The following is a 17,583-nucleotide window of genomic DNA, read 5'->3' as shown; positions in this document are numbered from 1 at the left end:
ACTAGCATCTACTTTGCTTTATTGGAACCAGTATATGTTGTTGTGAAATATGTTTTTGTTTGTTTATTATATATTTATGCTAATAGTCATGATTTCTACAAAGAACTTGAACATGCCTAGTGCATGGGAAATGCCCAACCACACATTTCCCGTTTTTGATTTGTGTTCAGCTGAAATAGACAATTATTGATTTTTTAGACGAAAATGATTATTCGTATCCAAGTAAATTTTAGATATTTCTCGCGTTGTAGCCACGCCCACCTATCCTGAAACAGTCGACTGTTTCCGGCTTTCCGACTTTCCGACCGAAGTGAAAGTGCTCCACAAAACGCCAAAATATGAGAGGAAGCCATGCTCTTGCGCTATACTTCAATGAATACTATGTCATTTAACGATAATATTAACGATATATATATTTCAGTCGGTCGGCGTTTTTTTGAAACGTTGCATTTTTGGGGCAAGGGTTTGAGAATATACTCGTTTATAAACGATCAGAAGGTTTAACATCAGTAGACGAAAGCCCTAAAATCAATGAGAAAAAGTTTGGGTGGACATTCTCCCGATTGTTAAAAAACAAGTCTGCAAAGTTGTGAAAAGCGATTGAAAAGTTGGAAAATTTACTCTGAAATGGATAATATGTTGTCATATTGTCAAGACTCATAGTTAGCAGACCAAAAAAGTGAATACATATCTCATAAATTGCCGTTGTATTACCGTACTCTCCTCCGAAAATGTAGAGGTCATAGGTCAATTCACGAAAGATACAAGTGCAAACGATATCAACTTTCAATCATTGCAACACATTGAATGGCCACCAATTCTCGTTAAATGCAAATGACTTTCTTAGCAGACTGGGTAGGTGATCATGCAACAATATAAGTTAAGCTCAATCGGCCATGGATAGTACTTGCATTTATTTGTGTTTATTATGTGCGGTTCTTTGATGTTGTTTAATTCTGTAACAGTGACGCATTTATTTATTTATTTATTTATTTATTTATTTATTTATTTATTTATTTATTTATTTATTTATTTATTTATTTATTTATTTATTTATTTATTAAAAACATCTGAAACATCAAAGTCAAACGCCGGATGCCCAACGCAAGCTCGGCTGGAAGCAAGTAAACAATGACGTCATATTTAGTTCGATGCGATGTCACTACTTTCGTATCGAGCTACAAGTATCTCTCCATAAACGAATCGTTCTCTTTCCGGAATACGCATCACAATATTAATAGTTATCAGCTGTTCGCGTGACCGTGGTTCACTAGTAAATATTAATTTTAATATAATATAAGTTCCTAAGTAAAATTGAAAAGTTCAGGCGGCAATGATGTTTCCGTACATGTTCACCAACTTGTTGTTACCTTCAGATTGTACCCCGTTTTCGACAAAATATTTGAAAATTTTTGTTTCCATGAAGCATGAATCTGCTTATTATGTTCCTTTTTTTATTATTCTCTCACATTTTTTTCAAATGCTCTTTCAATCCGTCTGTTTTATTCAAAACGGTGGACGGACGTTTCGGCCGCGAATGTTTTGGCAGTGGACGTTTCGGGGCATTTAAATACATGTACATGTACTTGTTTTTTTACTTAAAGTAAAACCAAGGAAATATATACAATTAAAAACAATGAATATCTAAATGCCCATGAAAAATAGCACGTCACTCAATGTGTTTCGTCTACTGGCAAGAAAATCACTATTTTCTATTCCAGAATAAACCAAATACCTTAACCTATACTGCCAACACTTATTGTTATGAAATAACTGATATCAACACATATAATGGTGGGTGTGAATTTCACAATGAAAGAAAATCATTATGTCCTCTTATGCCCATTACGTATATCAACAATATAAAAGTGGTAAAACGTTGTTTTTTTATATGTTACGACCACTGTTTACTTGACCAGATTGGGAGATATTTCTGTACGGCTTCACTAATGTCGGCAACATTACTTGTAGCGCTAATTTCAAATACTGAAGATCGTTTATTTTACAGATGAGAATCACGACCCAAAATGTCCACCCTGGTCGAAACTCTTGGCCGAAACGTCCGGGCCGAAACGTTCGCGCAAAACAAGGCTACAATTTCTTTTGTTTTCGTGGTGCATAGATTTCAAGCTTTTTCGCATTGTGGGCGAAACTAAAAAATGTTTCCACAAATTTTTTTTTACTCCAAAGGCATAATAAGGAAGTAAATATTATTCGTTCCAATTGATAAAATAGATAACAGGAAATAATTTGGAACAATTCCAATGTGCGCATCAACAGGGATCCAATTGTATGGAAACAATTTATAGATGCTGGTATTATCTTTATCAATGATTTATTTTGTAAGACTTGTACGTTTATGAAATATGATGAATTTATTGTAAAGTTTGGTAAGTTATATACACACAGCGAGTATAATCAGTTGGTATCAGCCATTCCAACCATGAAAAGATTTGGGTCTGTATGCCAAATATGCGCAAAAAATTAACAGAGATATTTACACGTATTTATTGAATTTGCATAACTTCAAATGAAATCTCTTTGCATATTAAACACTATTGGCATGACATTCTTGACTGTAGCATTCCGTGGAAAATAGTGTTTTCACTTCCTTACAATAGGTCCCAAATTAAGATATTTTCAATACAAGGTTATTATATAATTTTTTCCATCAAATCGTCTTCTTCACTCATGGAATATGATTGATGATTCTGTATGTACGTTTTGTAAGGAAGTAATAGAGGACTATTTTCATCTCTTCTGGGATTGCGTTTTTATTTCAGAATTCTGGCCATGCGCATTACAGTGGTATCGTACTATAACACATTCCAGCGTATCATTAAATGCAAGGAAATGTATCCTTGGTGATGTCCGCAAACCATGCCAATATATTATTTAGTGCATTTCTCCCGATGGTTCGATACTCCATCTATCGTTGTAAAATATTGGGAAATAGTATCAACTTAACATGAATTGTTTCAAGCTGTATATTAAATCTGTGTATACTGTTGAAAATCAAAGTGCATGTATGAACGGAAAGCAATCTGAGCTTGCAGAGAAGTGGGGTACGTTTGTACAATACTTTTTACTAAAGTATATAGAGTGACTAATTTTCACTGGGTTTAAATTTCGCTTATTTACCATTTCAGACTTATTCAGTGGAATTGATTACACGACGCCAGGACAGTTTTCACGCAAGGTTGTAATTGTTTTGTCCATTTCCCTCGATTCGTAAATATTTTCATTTTTTTTTACCTGACGATTTAACATCAGCAAGCGTCTGTGCATGGTGGATTCGGGATGCGATAGCCATTTTTCTGGGCGATAAACGTCACTTTCATAAAAAGGGCATTATATTCGTTTCTGTTTTCTGTTGGTCAGAGAGATTGAAACTTAATTAGCTCTCACAGTTTTTGTCAGTTCGACTTGACATTTTCAGGGACTTGACAGAAAGTACAGGAGGGGGGGGGGTCACTGAATTTCGTGCAAGTGTTGAGGGAAATAATCTGTGTAGGCATAAAGGGGAGGGTTGCAATTTTGTTTGCAATGCAAGCCTCATGACACTATAGTAAACCGATTGTATACACAGTCTGGTTGACTGTGTTGCCTCAACAAACACCTACTCTTATTACGCATTCAGCAGTTGTATTTACGTTGAATGGAATGTTAAAAACTTAAGTTATATTCAGAGCTATGACGATGACCCACTGTCTGATAATTCTAATAATAAATCATAAGACAGTGGAAATGAAAGTTTCTAGCAATTCACCACCTGGGGAAAATAATATTTATGTAGGAGTACTACTGGATTAAAACACACAGATTTTTTGTAGTGTAATTTTATGATATAATAATGTTTACAATACCAATAGCCACCGTTTGTTTACATGTATTTCAGCAGATTGTAATTATTAAGAAAAGGCAACTTCTACACTACATTACTCAATACCCTGATTATTCAAATGTGATCTTTAAAATGTAATTACGATTATGAATAATATTTGATCTAGCAGTGGCGTGGCTAGCATCTTTATACTATAAAGGTACAACCAGTTACCTTTGGTTCTCTTTCCCTTCACAGTGTATTTAGCTTTCTTTGGTAAAAGTTTTATCTTCTTAGTGTAGGTGTTATAGTGTGATTGTAGAATTTTCTTCACGGGAATGTATTTACCCCAAGCTGGGGAAAACTTGTGTTGGTATGGTGGCTGTGCTGTCCGGGGGGGGGACTTACAAAAAATACTGGCAGGGGTGTGTAGCTGGTTGTTTGAAACCCCTACCCCTTATCAAACAGAAATAAACTCAAATTGCCTACTCCTTTTCAGACAAACTGTGGATATTTGACACCCCTTTCCAGACAGTAAACATAAATAGTACCAAGGGAAAAGCAGGTGGACTCCCGGGGATGGACTTTGACGATGGAAATGAAGTTACAGAAAGAAAAAAAATAGCTTCATTCTCCTGATTGTTGGATCACTCAAGCTCTAGAGACAGTCTTTGGAAAATATGGACACCTTTTTAGACAGAAATAATGAAAAAGGATACCCCTTTTCAGACAGACAGAATAAAATAACATAGGTTTTGTGCTATCCTATAATAGTTATGTTAAACTATGTTTGATTCTGGGTTTTAGAATAAGCTGACGTTAGGTTTGAAGTGGATAGATAATTGTCAGTGCTCTAACTGCCGCTAAGCTGCGAATAATGACGTCACAAATGTAATCAATGTTTTATCAGCAGTGTTCTCAATATCTTTAAAATCCAAAAAATGGTTTCACCTTTTTATAATCACTATATACCACAGGGAGCCCAGGAACTGTAAAACTACAATCAACTGTACACAGTCTCAATGAGAAGGGGGATATCGGCTGGCATCTAGTATAAGAAATAGACAAGGGATGAAGGTTCCAGCGAGCTCATATTTTTTAAACTTTTAAAGAATGAAAAATAAAATCTATAAAAAATACCAGGTTGAAAATATTAGTTGCTCTTTCTGCAGAATAAATCAAGAAAACTACACAAATTGACTCAATTTATGACTAAATTCGGTTTGCCCGAACGCACGGCACAGTTGGAGGCGTGGCCTATTCAGAAATTGTCAACAACCAACCATAAGACTGGTTACGAATCACCCCGGGTTTACGACTTGGTTAGCCTCGCTCAACTGGTTCGTAACCAGCCTTTTTTCTGCCATCGTCTGTATCGTCCCACCCAGAGTTGTTAATGGCCCAGCCCTGAACAAGTCTATTGATGTACTTCCGGGGCACGCCTCTGAGAGCTCATTTGGATTTTTACCGGGATTCTTCTCCGTCATTTGTGATGGCGACGTCCGTCGTATACCTAGAAGATATCGTAACGTTTGTACGGCGACACTACATCGCTCTTGCATCGGTTTCATTTATAGGTACTTACCATGAGAGTTAGTTTATTGTGTACCCGAATTTGTAGCAGCTCATTACCATACATAATTTGTGTTGGGTCAACATATGATATACCGGTAGTAGTTCAAACGTCGCAGTTTTCCGATGTTTTTATAATCAACTGATGTCAATTATTATCTCAAGTCATGATTAAGATGCGTTATTTGTTAGTGCCCGTTATTATCGGTAATGTGTATGACTTTATAATTCAGTTATTCAGACTTTACGTGGTGTGGCGCGGCGCTTAGATTTTTAATAATAAATACGTTGTACGCCACAAGTGTACGTGACACTTGGAGTATATTTTGTTCTTTTCTCCCCTTCTCGCGGAGCTTTTTACAAAATAATATCGTACTGTGTACTGTGGCAGTTTTTACACAATTCTTAGATATTGGAACTAATGCACTATTCATTTGCTGCCCCGACACATCCATCCCCTGCTCCACCCTGGACTTTAGATTAAAGGGCGGTAGTCGTCACGCCACTCATGCGCGAGATATATGGGTCTCGTATAAACAAAGATGGCGACTTCGACTGTTGCATGACCAACAAGTACAAACTGAGACGATTCCAAGCTTTAATTAGGTAATTTTTAGGTGATGAAAGATCTCAAAAGAGTCATAGGTGGTAATTAGTGCAATTCGCGCCCAGGTCAAACTTCATAATTGTGATTTCCATTTGAAGAGCATTGGGAAATCAATGTTTATCAACACAAATGTCGCACATACGCAGCGCGGAGACAACCGCACTTTCAGTGTACGCAACATAGCTGGCCAACAATGGCCACAAAATATTTATTTTAAGGTTGTGTGATCAACTTCTATATGTGAAATTGTGTTGACACCTTTGTTTTCTCCAAATCATTTACATGCCAGACTATTAAAATAGACGATTGAAAACCACTGAGAATATGCACAAAAATGACAATCCATAATATGTTTAAAATATAATGTTTCCGTTCATATGAAATTTAACACATTTATTTTCATCCAGTTATCAATAGTTAATAATCTGTAGGTTTTGCGACAGACTGTTCTAGACATATGGCCATCTTCTATCATTCCAGGCATTGGTTTTACACTGCTTAGAAAATGGGCTGATGGTGGTGTATGCACAAGTCAAGCCAAACTGACTGGTAAAACAGTTATAATCACAGGAGCTAACACTGGCATCGGTAAAGAGACAGCTTTGGTACTAGCAGAACGAGGTATAATATGAGATTTTCAGTGTTCCAAAACTTATTATAATTATTAAGATTTTCATGCTGCCAAACTGAGAATATCATATTTTCTTTATTAGAATCATATCTGCAATACAAGAACATATAAACAAATTATGACACTTGTTTACGTAATTTAACCACAGAATCACCTCTGCAACTCATTTATGTAAGTGTATGCGCTACTAATAGAGCAATTACGGTATACCATTCTTTTGTTTTATTTCTCTAAACATCTGTTTTTCAGGTGCACGGGTAATTCTTGCATGTCGAGATATACTGAAAGGTGAAAGGGCTGCCAATGATATAATCAGAGAGACTGGAAATCAAAACGTAGTTGTGAAACAGCTGGATCTGGCAAATCTAAAAACAGTTCGTAAATTTGCTGATGATGTCATCAACAAAGAGTCCCACCTAGAGATATTGATCAATAATGCAGGCAAGTTCGTTGTTATAGTTTGTTTGCTTTTGTTAATGATTTTAAAAGAAGAACATCAATTTTAGAAAAGAAGTTGAATTATGAAATTGTGTTTCACGAATTTGTGTGTCATCCTTGCGCAGGGGCCATGCTACCGGTAATCTTCATTGTAAAATTGTGTATTTCTATAGCTTTTAATATCCAACAAACTGTTTATAAATACTTTTTTGGGACTTGCCAGTCATATTTCATAAACCGTCAACTCTCTTGGAAGTATATAGCATACACATAGCATTCACTATCCTATCAGTACAAATAGTGGGGAGAAGTACAGTAGACAAAACACCACAAACTGGCAAGATAGAAACCAACTTTCCTCTGATTAAGTTCATAGCTGACTAATCATATATGGGGCTTAAAGGGGCACCTTCCAGTTAAGATTAATTTTACAACAAATTTACTTTCTGGATTAAAATAACAATGGATAACAAAAGATAGATTAACATTGTAAACAACATAAACAATAGTGTCCCATGATTCTTTGGTGCAATCCAAGGGATTGAGCGGTTCCCCTTTAACTAGACCTTGTTTTCAATGCTATATCTAGTTCTGTTTTCTCCTGTATTTTAGGTGTAATGGCATGTCCATACTGGAAGACTGACGATGGATTTGAAATGCAATTTGGTGTCAATCACCTTGGCCATTTTTTACTCACCAATTTATTATTAGACTTATTAAAGAAATCATCACCATCACGTATAATAACAGTCTCATCACTTGCTATGGAAACTGGACAGATTAATTTTGAGGATATTAATTCTGAAAAGAACTATGTACCTTGGGTAGCATACTGCCAAAGTAAATTAGCCAATGTGTTATTTACAAGGGAGCTCAGCAAAAAACTTGAAGGTGAGTTGATTATTGAAGTCTTGTAACTTTATTTTGCTCTAGGTGGTGTAGAAAATTTTGTGGAAAATCCAAAAATTGTTCAATACATGCATGTACACGTTTTATTTTAAGTATAAACATGTTGCATTCTCCTTATTTTACTTCATTAAAAAGCACATGAGAAACTTTATGAATGGTCAGTTGGTATTTTTAGTCCCCGTTTGGACGAAGTCTGAAAACGGGGACTTATAATTCGGTCTGCGTCTGTGCATCCATGCGTCCGTCCGGAGTCATATCTCAGAATCCCATGGACCGATTTTGTTCATTCTTTGCATGTGCCTAGTACTTTATCTGGGACATATGCACATGCAGTGGGATAGCGATTTGATTGAAAATGGCCGACTGGCAGCCATCTTGTTTTTTGAAAATGTTGTATTTTGGACATGCTTTGTCAGTTTTCATTCAAACTTGGTACATAGATTATACATGTTAGGTTACATGTCCATGACAATTTATTTCGCAATTGGATCAAAGATGGTCGACTGGCAGGCATCTTGTTGGGTTTTTTTATGCGGTATCTTGGATGTGCTCTGTCAGTTTTCATTCAAATTTGGCACATACATGTACTTTATACATGTTAGGATGCATGTCTATGACAATTTGTTTCAAAATCTGGTCAAGGATGGCCGACTGACAGCAATCTGATTTTTTGGCCTTACTACTATATTTCTACAATTTATGTACCATTTTCATTTGTATTTGGCACACACATCATACATATCAGTGTGTTTCATAATCAGATCAAAGATGGCCAAATAACGGCTGTTTTTATTTTTGGCCATATTACTACTACACGGAACACATGTTTTGATGTAAATAAACAATCTGTTGTATACGCCACTTGGAACTCAAGTTTCAAGGACACGCTCGCGACACCCCCCCCCCCCCCCCCGTTTTAATATGACAAGCACAAAGAGAACTTTCAAAAATTTAACGGGGACTGTGTCATTTCCAATGACTTTTTATTTGTGATTTCATCAGGGATATCACTTGTGACATGTTTATTTCTCACTTGTGACATGCTTACTTCACGCTTTTAACAGGTTTAACACACACTTGTGACATGCTTATTATACAGGTGTGACATGCTTATTTCACACTTTTGACATGTTTATTACACACTTGTGACATGCTTCTTTCACACTTTTAACATGTTTATTACACACTTGTGACATGCTTATTTCACACTTGTGACATGCTTATTACATCCTTGTGACATGCTTATTTCACGCATCTTTGCCCTCCTAATGTTGGCAAACTGTCTTAAATTATACCTAAACCTTGTTAGTTTATTCTTGAGCAGCTTTCATGTCTAGGACTCTTTCCCCATTTTCTGTTTAGCACTCAATTACATATTTGAAACCCATCCATCTTTTTTTTCAATCAGCAATAACTTAACTTTGATATTCATTTGGTAGGTTCGGGAGTGACGGCTAATTCACTTCATCCTGGCATAGTAGCCACTGAACTAGGTCGATACATGAACCAGGACCACTCAATATGGAAACCGGTTTTGATGAAGATTCTTTATTTTATGATTTTTAAAACCTCTCAGCAAGGAGCACAAACTACAATCTGTTTAGCGCTGGATGAGACATTAACAAATACAAGTGGTGTTTATTTTAGGTATGTAAACTGTGTTGAAGGGTGGTAGTCGCCGTGCCGTGCATGTGCGAAATCTGTGGTGATAAACAATGATTTTCCCACAATCCAATGCATTATTCTTATGAAAATAAAACATGCACTAATTACTGTTGGCGACTCCTTTGATACCCTCCAATCACCAAAGAAATTATTTAAGCTTGGTAACCTAAAGTTTGTACTCGTTGGCCTGCACAACAGCAAAAGTAGCCATCTTCGTTCATATGAGTCTCATAGCTCGCGCATGCGTGACGCAATGGCCACCGTCCTTTAATATGAGGGGTGGAAACCTAAAATTTGTAGCATTCAGGTAATTTAAATTGTATTCTAAGATCTTGAGACTAGTATTTGTACAAATTTTTAAATAAATATACATGATTTATGATCACTTAGACTTTCCATTATAATTTTATCTACCCAGCAGTAATTTCAGCATCAGCCATAAACAATGATATGCTAAGACACCATGCTAATTGCTATGTTCACATGGCCATACTCCTATTGGAGCCAAACTACTGCTCCTCCCACGGATTAACAGGAGATTATCTCCAATGCGTTCATACGATCAGGAGCCGAACGAGAGCCGAGATCTGCCAGAGTTTGATTCAGTTCGATCAGAGCCGAACGAAACAGTGCCCTCAAATAATTACTAGTATGTAAAAAAAAAACTGGACTGAAAACGATGTTGGTGTCCTGCTTGTGTTGTTTCTTTACAAGGCACGATGCTGTTGAGATGGGAGAAAAAAAAGAAACAGTCGCGAGTCTGAGCATGGAGGTAGAAAAAGACAATGCACTGGTGTTATGATTTAGGTACAAGTATCTCCATGTTCGAATAAACAGTAAACACGGCAGCTAAAATGTGTTACAGCCTATTATTTGCTTAAGTTATTGTCATGCAAAATTACCATTTTGTAATTATTCAACTGTAATGATATTTAAACTACTGGGAAGAATCACAGTCCATCTATCCTCTCTATCTATCATAGAGGAACTGTGGAAAAATCTAAACCTACTAGGAACACGTCACCGTACCGTGATCGCTTCGACGATTTTTATCTTTAGTGTCTTTAAAAAGTTTCCATTCAGTCGTTCTTTCAGGTTTTTGTCGCATAATTTCGTACGCCATTTTTTTCTGTTTTCTGTTGAGCTATCAATCTATCGCAGTAATTCTTTACTCTCCCAAATATATATTAGGACGCATATCTCTTCGTCAAGCCGGAAATTGCATGAAATTACGAAAGATGTTGTCTCCGTCATAATTGAAATGAGAGGTTACTTGAAGAAGATGATTGAGGGCATGATTTTGGCTTCGATAATAGGCACCTGATGCATATACACGATCGAGGGTTTATTGGAGCCATCTTGGCTCGAGCCGGCTCGTGTGAACGTAGCAAATTTTTCAAGTTTGTATTCAAGATGGCCGACTCACAGACAATGTAGGAGGCATTTTTACATTTTGGGATTTCAGTCGCACATGGATGGGATTTGTTGAAATTAGATAATTTAGCTTTTATTTAATCTACCCTTGAATGATTGCATTCACATCTTTGATTGGGACATGTACACTCACATATAATCTTACAATGGAAATATACAGGGACTGTGTTGTCATGACTGTCTGATAATTTTTTTAAAATACTGAAATAAAATTCAGTTATATTCCTATGCGTTTTGAAAAATAAATATGTACACTCCCAGATAATCTTACAATGGAAATGTATGGGGACTGTGTTGTTGTGACTGAATGATAATTTTTTGAAAATACTGAACTATAATTCAATAATATTTCTATGTTTTTTTGAAAAATAAACATGTTTTTATTATACATTTTTTCAGTGACTGCGTACCTAAAGAAGTACCACCACAAGCCAGAGATGATGACACAGCTAAGAAATTATGGGATATCAGTAGTGAAATGGTTGGTCTATAAGATAAGATGGTAGAGATACTATGAAAGTATTCAGTGTGGATGTGGTGTATTTTAAAACACCTATTACCTTATTTCGACAACAGCAAACACGTTTCTCTTTGGTCTATACACGGTAGAGTGACTGTGTTCTATACAAAAACTATTTCCCCTTGGACGATGATCAGAGCACCCGCAACTTCCTTGGGAAACATATGTATGCTGTAACCCTTATGGCAATTCAGTGTGTTTATTTATTGAATAACTATTTTAGCCTCGTACTGCTTTATAGATTGATTCAAAAACTATTGAATCTATTAGACCACACTGTTGTTAGAATACAAAATACAAGGTGAAAATATTCATGCAAATTTGTAAATAAATGTCCACAAATTCCAAACTAGGGTCAATATTCGGTATGCATGTATAAAGTATTGATCCAGTTGAAAAAACTATGATATAAGCAAGTAGAAAAGTATGCAAATGAACTAATTAATATGCAAAAACTGATATCAGCATGTACAGTTTTTCAATGTTTTTGGGCAAGCTGCTACCAACATAATGGAACAGGGTAATTAATGTGCACAGATTTGTATGAAAATCTAATCTAATCTGGTCTGAAGTTCATCATAAAGTAGGTGTGATTCCAATTTAGGCAGTGGCTATTGGATAATTTGGCTTTAGCATGAGTGGCAATTTTATGCAAGCGTGTGTTCCATAGATATTTAAATAACTCATTTAACCTTTTCAACACCAGACTTTCTCGCTCAAATTATTCTGCACTTTTAACTTGTATTCTTCAATACTGTGGAATACTTTATTTTCGCTGGAATTAATTTTGCTGAAAAGGCTTTTTGTATGGAAATAATTTTCACTGATTTTTGATGAGTTTAATGTGAAATATAGGAAAAAAAGTATATTCGCTGGATTTTATTTTCACGGAATCATCCCTTCAGCGAAAATAAATTTCAAGCCAAAATAAAGTATTCTACAGTATTTCTGGAAATGAGCCCTAAATTTGAGTCAATTTTTAATTTTTGTCCCAAAACAAGACTATTTTGTGATGAAAAGAAGGAAATGATGGTGAAAAGGTTGTCCTCTGGCTCAAATTGTATACAAATTAGACAATGTAGCAATACCCCTGTACCATAAATATATTCAAACTAGAAAACTGCATATATTTGTCAGATATTTTCTTAAACCAGTCATTTCATCCAAATCAAACTACAGATCAGTTAATTTTTGTGGAGCGATTGTCATGAATTAGATAAAACTTAATCTGGACAAATGTTTATACCGCAAATTATGGGAGATATTCAGAAAAACTATTTAATCCATTTTAATATTTTGTAACTACAAGTACCAGCCACTTTATCTTTGAGGTTCCATTTTCAAATTCTGAATCTGTACACCAATGTTTTGTAAAATAAACACTTTACAAATTCGTTTTTGTATTACCTACATCATTATTTGACCTTATTTCTATGCAATGTCATTTGAATTTCTTATTTTCACTTGTTCCTTCCATCAGCACATTACAAACCGCTACTGGGTGTGAATTTAATTAACAGATTTTATATAAATTTGTATGCTATTGGTAATTAAGTATTTTACAAAAAAAATGTTGGTATGAACTTGAATGAAATCAAAAAAGTTCATTTTAAAATATACATGCAAAATCAGTGTATTTTTTAATGAATCTATGAAAGTTCCTGTATTGTATTTGGCTAGAATGAATTGTAGAGATACAGAATGGTTACCTTTGGATTCATACAAAACATTTGATCATTGTTTCTTTTTCTGGTCTACCTTTAACATGGAAGCAGACCAGTGAGATAAAATTCTGCATGCCCCGGCCCCCGGGTGCCAGAGTAACAACTCCAGATGCATTCATCAACAGCAGTTATGATTTACAATGACTTGCTTGACAGACGTGCATCATGTACAAGTTTACAATACATGCAATCTACAACGAATATCCTTACATCACCTGGTGTTTAATCCATTCTTATTTAATTTATCACATCAACCAACCATACAAGTATTTTATTGTTGATTCAAAAACGAATTAATGAAATAGTACTAAAACATTGTACATTTCTAAAGTGCTGTAATTTGGTAAACAGGCACACCACACTATAGATATATCACCACATTTCAATAATAAACCACAAACTATATAGATCACAGGTCTTCATTAATGCGCTGGTTTGGAAGCTGTAACAAATAAAATCAAATCATTATTTGATGAACAAACCTGCTCGGACTGCCATTAAGAGTAAAATCCACATTGACAAGGTACATGTAAATGGTTGTCCAGTGAGATGGTTTCAATTCATTATCCGCAACTAATATGCAAGCATGCAACACTCGTGGGCCTATGAATTCTTAAATTGTAACAAAGTATTTTCTTACCCGTATCTATTTCCTTTTGTGCTTTCTGTGCTTTTACTGAAAGAGAAAATCAATTTAAAATGAACTTCACCAAACCCAAATTGTACCGGGTATATGCCTTTGACAATAGTTAAACATTCAATGTGAACTTGGAACAGAGAGCTACAGAGATTCCTAGCTTAATGGTTTAGGACCTAACCACAACCGAAAAAACATTGTATACAAGACATCCCAGTGTTTTTAAAACCTGTGCAAAAAACATCACCACTATCTTGATTAAACTCAACTTTAAATGCACACTACAGCAGATGTCAAATGGTAGCTGTGAAAATGTTAGTAATTAGGTGGTGGTTAACGAAGACTAAAATTTTGGCACTGTGACTGTCAGTCTTACGGACCGAGGATATGTCATTACCACAAAATTTTGCAATTAATTGACTTGTGATATTAAAGAGATTCCTGTATGTATGCTTCAATTGAGACAATTGATGCATGTCACAGTTTGCTTTAGCTACAGCAAACCATAGTTACTGTAAAATACGTTATCTTAGCTGGAATTAATTTTCACTGAAAGATTTTTGAATGTTTTGTGTGAAATTTATTTTCACTGATGTTTAATTTAAACTATAGGAACAAAAATATATTTGCTGGATTTTATTATAACTGAATTATCCCTGCAGCGAAAATACCGTAAATTCCAAGAGAAAAGTATTTCACAACGACAAGGTTACCAATGAAGGACTTCCTGTCAGCCTCACTAATCAGATCACTCCACTCTTGGTGATAAACACAGGTTTACTACATGTACATAGAAGCTCATAACAGATTTTTTTATGGTAGGTGAAAAATGCACAAATAATGCAATTCAGAGAATATTTGCAAGCATGTTGGATACAACATAAACTACTTACATCCAGTGAATGTGATGTAAGACATGACAAATCCTGTGAGCAGGAGTCCTGGAGTAAGATCAACCCAAAGTGCCTTTACGTATGGTCTCAATGATACCAATTTCTTGAAACTAAGGATAGGGGTTACTGAACTCATCTTGACCTGTGGAGAAAAGCAGTAGGTACATTGATCAACTGACATTTATGGATTATTACAAGGGGTCCAAGAGCTACAACATTTTTCTTTCAACTAATGATGCAGCAAAAATTACACATCTATTCACATCAAAATAGGCTAAAAATATGACTCAGCGTTTTTGTGTGCCTCTCAGTTTGAGTTATGGTAATAAGATGGACACATCCATGAAAGTTTGACTTTATCTCATTCTCTCAAATAAAAAGTTTAAAGTACAGTATTTCTTGAATAATCAGCAACAATGTCAAATTCAATGTGTGTAGACAGGTGAACAAACCCATGGAAATTGGCATACTCTAAAGATAACTAATGGTCCTGTCATAGGAATGCCATTTTTAATTGCATGAGTGCTATACTTTAGGATTATATAGTTTTGAAGAGAAATTAGGTTAGGGGTTTGTACACTTGTATACTAGTTTGTGTTAAAGGGCGGTAGTTGACGCGCCACATATGCGCGAGATATATGGGTCTCATATGAACAAAGATGGCGACTTTGACTGTTGCGCGCGAGATCAACGATTACAAAATGCTTTAATTAGGTATTTTCAGGTGATTGGAAGGTATCGAAGACGTCATGACGAATTTTTATCAACACAAATGTCGCACATGCGTAATGCGACGACCACCGCCCTTTAAGTTTCGCCATGGTTCGGGGTTTGAAACATTTTGAATAATTTATCACTCAGCATAATATTCAAAATGGCTCTGCACCCCTCATTTACACCAATTTTGGGTAAAAGAAAATCACTGAAGCTGCTACATAGGTTGTGACCCTGCCACCACCTGTATTCAACCAACCAATGAACCAACCATATAGTTTCATCACCTGCCCCTTTCCAGAGACTGGCGCATTAACGTGACCCCACTCTTTGTAGACTAACCGGTTCAACTATTGGTAGACCTGATACAAAGCATGATTTTAGTGACCAGTTGATTAATCGAACAGCAGTATAAAATATATACCATAATACCAGTGAAATGACCGGTACACATGTTGACGACAGAAAACCCGAACAGAAGAAATCACATTCGATATTTGCACGTACACCCATGTCCCAAATGAAATGAACTAAACAAAGTCAACTTAGCACATTGCTCATAGAAAGAAAAGAATAATTAACATACAGGAGAAATGCTACCAAGATGCGGTCAAAACAAATTTAAAGGGGTGTACTAATTATATGAAAAAATACCTTCGTGAATAAGTTAACCGCGAGGACGAAACAAACCACCGGCAAGAGAACAAAATGGCCGACAAGTTCGAGATATCTTACGCCCCCAACGGTACAAGTATTTGGTGGTCGTTTGAGGGCAGTATTGCATATCTTGCTTCGCAAACAAAAAAATAATAGATTCACAGGCAGGATACAAAAATAATAATTAGTTATACTTAAATCCGAAAATTATTGTTGGCTTTTCTCAGTCAAATGTGTGTGATATTTTTGTATTGATATAGTTTTTTTATTTGTACAATGTCTCTTGTAGAATTTTCTTCTTTTATTTTTCTTCCAAAGAAAGCATTCCAGAGTTACGTCAAACGTGTTCGGACACGGAACAGAATGTACAATACAACGTTTTTACTGTGACGGCCAAGTAACAACTGTTTTATTCGCTAAAAAACATGTGGTACAGCAAATAAACAATCCAGATGTGGGTGGGGCACGCTTTAGTAACAGTGGTAGGGGTGGGTGTTAACTATTAAAGCGGGAGGCTCGTCATCTGCGTACTTGCGGGAATTGAGTCCCAAGTGATGATAAAAACACACGCTGAGAACGCAAAGGCTCACAGGTAGACACTTGTAGTTGACCCCCCCCGCTTTAAGCCCTTTGGCTTTGCATCTGATAACACTGTGGTTACATAATTGTACTCCAAACATTTTTTTGCCTTTTCCCAACATTCTACAAATGATCAACACCTAACATGTTTTGATGGCATTGCAACTGTATTTTTGATAAACCATGGAGCTAAAAAAAATATCTTATATTTTTTTCTGGTATTGTCTTGAGAAATCAGATGTACTTCACAATAATTGTCATTAAATAAACAACAGCAGTTACATTTATGCCATTTTAGTCATGTGACCTATTGCTGCGACTGTACATTTTATTCATGTAAATCCACACATCTTTGTTTTTATGAAAAAGTTGTTGCGATTTGAAGCAACACTATCAAACACAGTAGGTAGAGCCTTCAACAACTGAGCTATTGTGGACTTTGATGTTTTCGTATTAGAAAATGTCATGTCAAGTGTTATTCATCATTTGGCCATGTGCATTCACAAGATGCTGACCACAACTGTGGTGTTCATAATCATGAACAATCATGTTAATTTTGGCCCAAATTTTTTATTGGCTTGATCAAAAGTTATACAAAAATGTATGTTTGATTAAAGGGGAAGTCAAGCCAAACAGCACCATGACCCCCAAGAAAAAGCTCCACAAATGTAGGAGAATACAATTTACAGTTTTTTAATATCACTTTTCATTCTCCAGATATTCAACATTTCATCAGTATTATGTAGTCAGCCATCTTGATTCTCAAGCAAAGGATTATGG

The 17,583-nt window shown here is 35.6% G+C and overlaps 1 protein-coding gene, 1 long non-coding RNA gene and 1 other non-coding gene across 4 annotated transcripts; 1 reads left to right on the top strand and 2 right to left on the bottom strand.

Annotated features, from left to right (window-relative positions):
• Window positions 1–5,268: 5,268 nt before the first annotated feature.
• Window positions 5,269–12,993, top strand: LOC100370906 (retinol dehydrogenase 13-like). Of its 2 annotated transcripts, none has more exons than XM_078009589.2 (6): window positions 5,269–5,400; window positions 6,483–6,623; window positions 6,883–7,074; window positions 7,684–7,962; window positions 9,420–9,627; window positions 11,479–12,993. In XM_078009589.2, exons 1-6 carry the CDS (start codon window positions 5,316–5,318, stop codon window positions 11,570–11,572), a joined length of 999 nt encoding a protein of 332 aa, XP_077865715.1. In that variant the 5' UTR covers window positions 5,269–5,315; the 3' UTR covers window positions 11,573–12,993. The 2 variants fall into 2 exon arrangements, with proteins under 2 accessions (XP_077865715.1, XP_085350320.1); XM_085494194.1 differs by lacking the exon at window positions 5,269–5,400 and adding an exon at window positions 5,429–5,602.
• LOC144352777 (U6 spliceosomal RNA) lies at window positions 7,152–7,262 on the bottom strand. The gene has a single exon (XR_013420665.2). It is a non-coding gene; the product is annotated as a U6 spliceosomal RNA (small nuclear RNA).
• A 533-nt stretch (window positions 12,994–13,526) lies between the features above and the next one.
• LOC102806630 (uncharacterized) lies at window positions 13,527–16,328 on the bottom strand. Its single transcript, XR_438314.2, has 4 exons — window positions 16,222–16,328; window positions 14,854–14,995; window positions 13,964–13,999; window positions 13,527–13,765 (listed from the first exon to the last, which is right to left on the bottom strand). It is a non-coding gene; the product is annotated as an uncharacterized LOC102806630 (long non-coding RNA).
• Between the last annotated feature and the right edge of the window lie 1,255 nt (window positions 16,329–17,583).

This window comes from Saccoglossus kowalevskii, chromosome 2 (genome assembly GCF_978046115.1).
Source record: "Saccoglossus kowalevskii chromosome 2, keSacKowa6.1, whole genome shotgun sequence".
Lineage (NCBI taxonomy): Eukaryota > Metazoa > Hemichordata > Enteropneusta > Harrimaniidae > Saccoglossus > Saccoglossus kowalevskii.
Note: the sequence above shows the minus strand (reverse complement) of the source record. Positions and strands in the feature narration are given on the sequence as shown.

Excerpts from the sequence above, each read along its gene's own strand:
- LOC100370906 (XM_078009589.2), top strand. The coding sequence starts at position 5,316 with ATGGCGACGTCCGTCGTATACCTAGAAGATATCGTAACGTTTGTACGG. Across the intron at positions 7,075-7,683 it reads GATATTGATCAATAATGCAG|GTGTAATGGCATGTCCATAC; the intron begins GCAAGTTCGTTG and ends CCTGTATTTTAG. Across the intron at positions 7,963-9,419 it reads GCTCAGCAAAAAACTTGAAG|GTTCGGGAGTGACGGCTAAT; the intron begins GTGAGTTGATTA and ends TTCATTTGGTAG.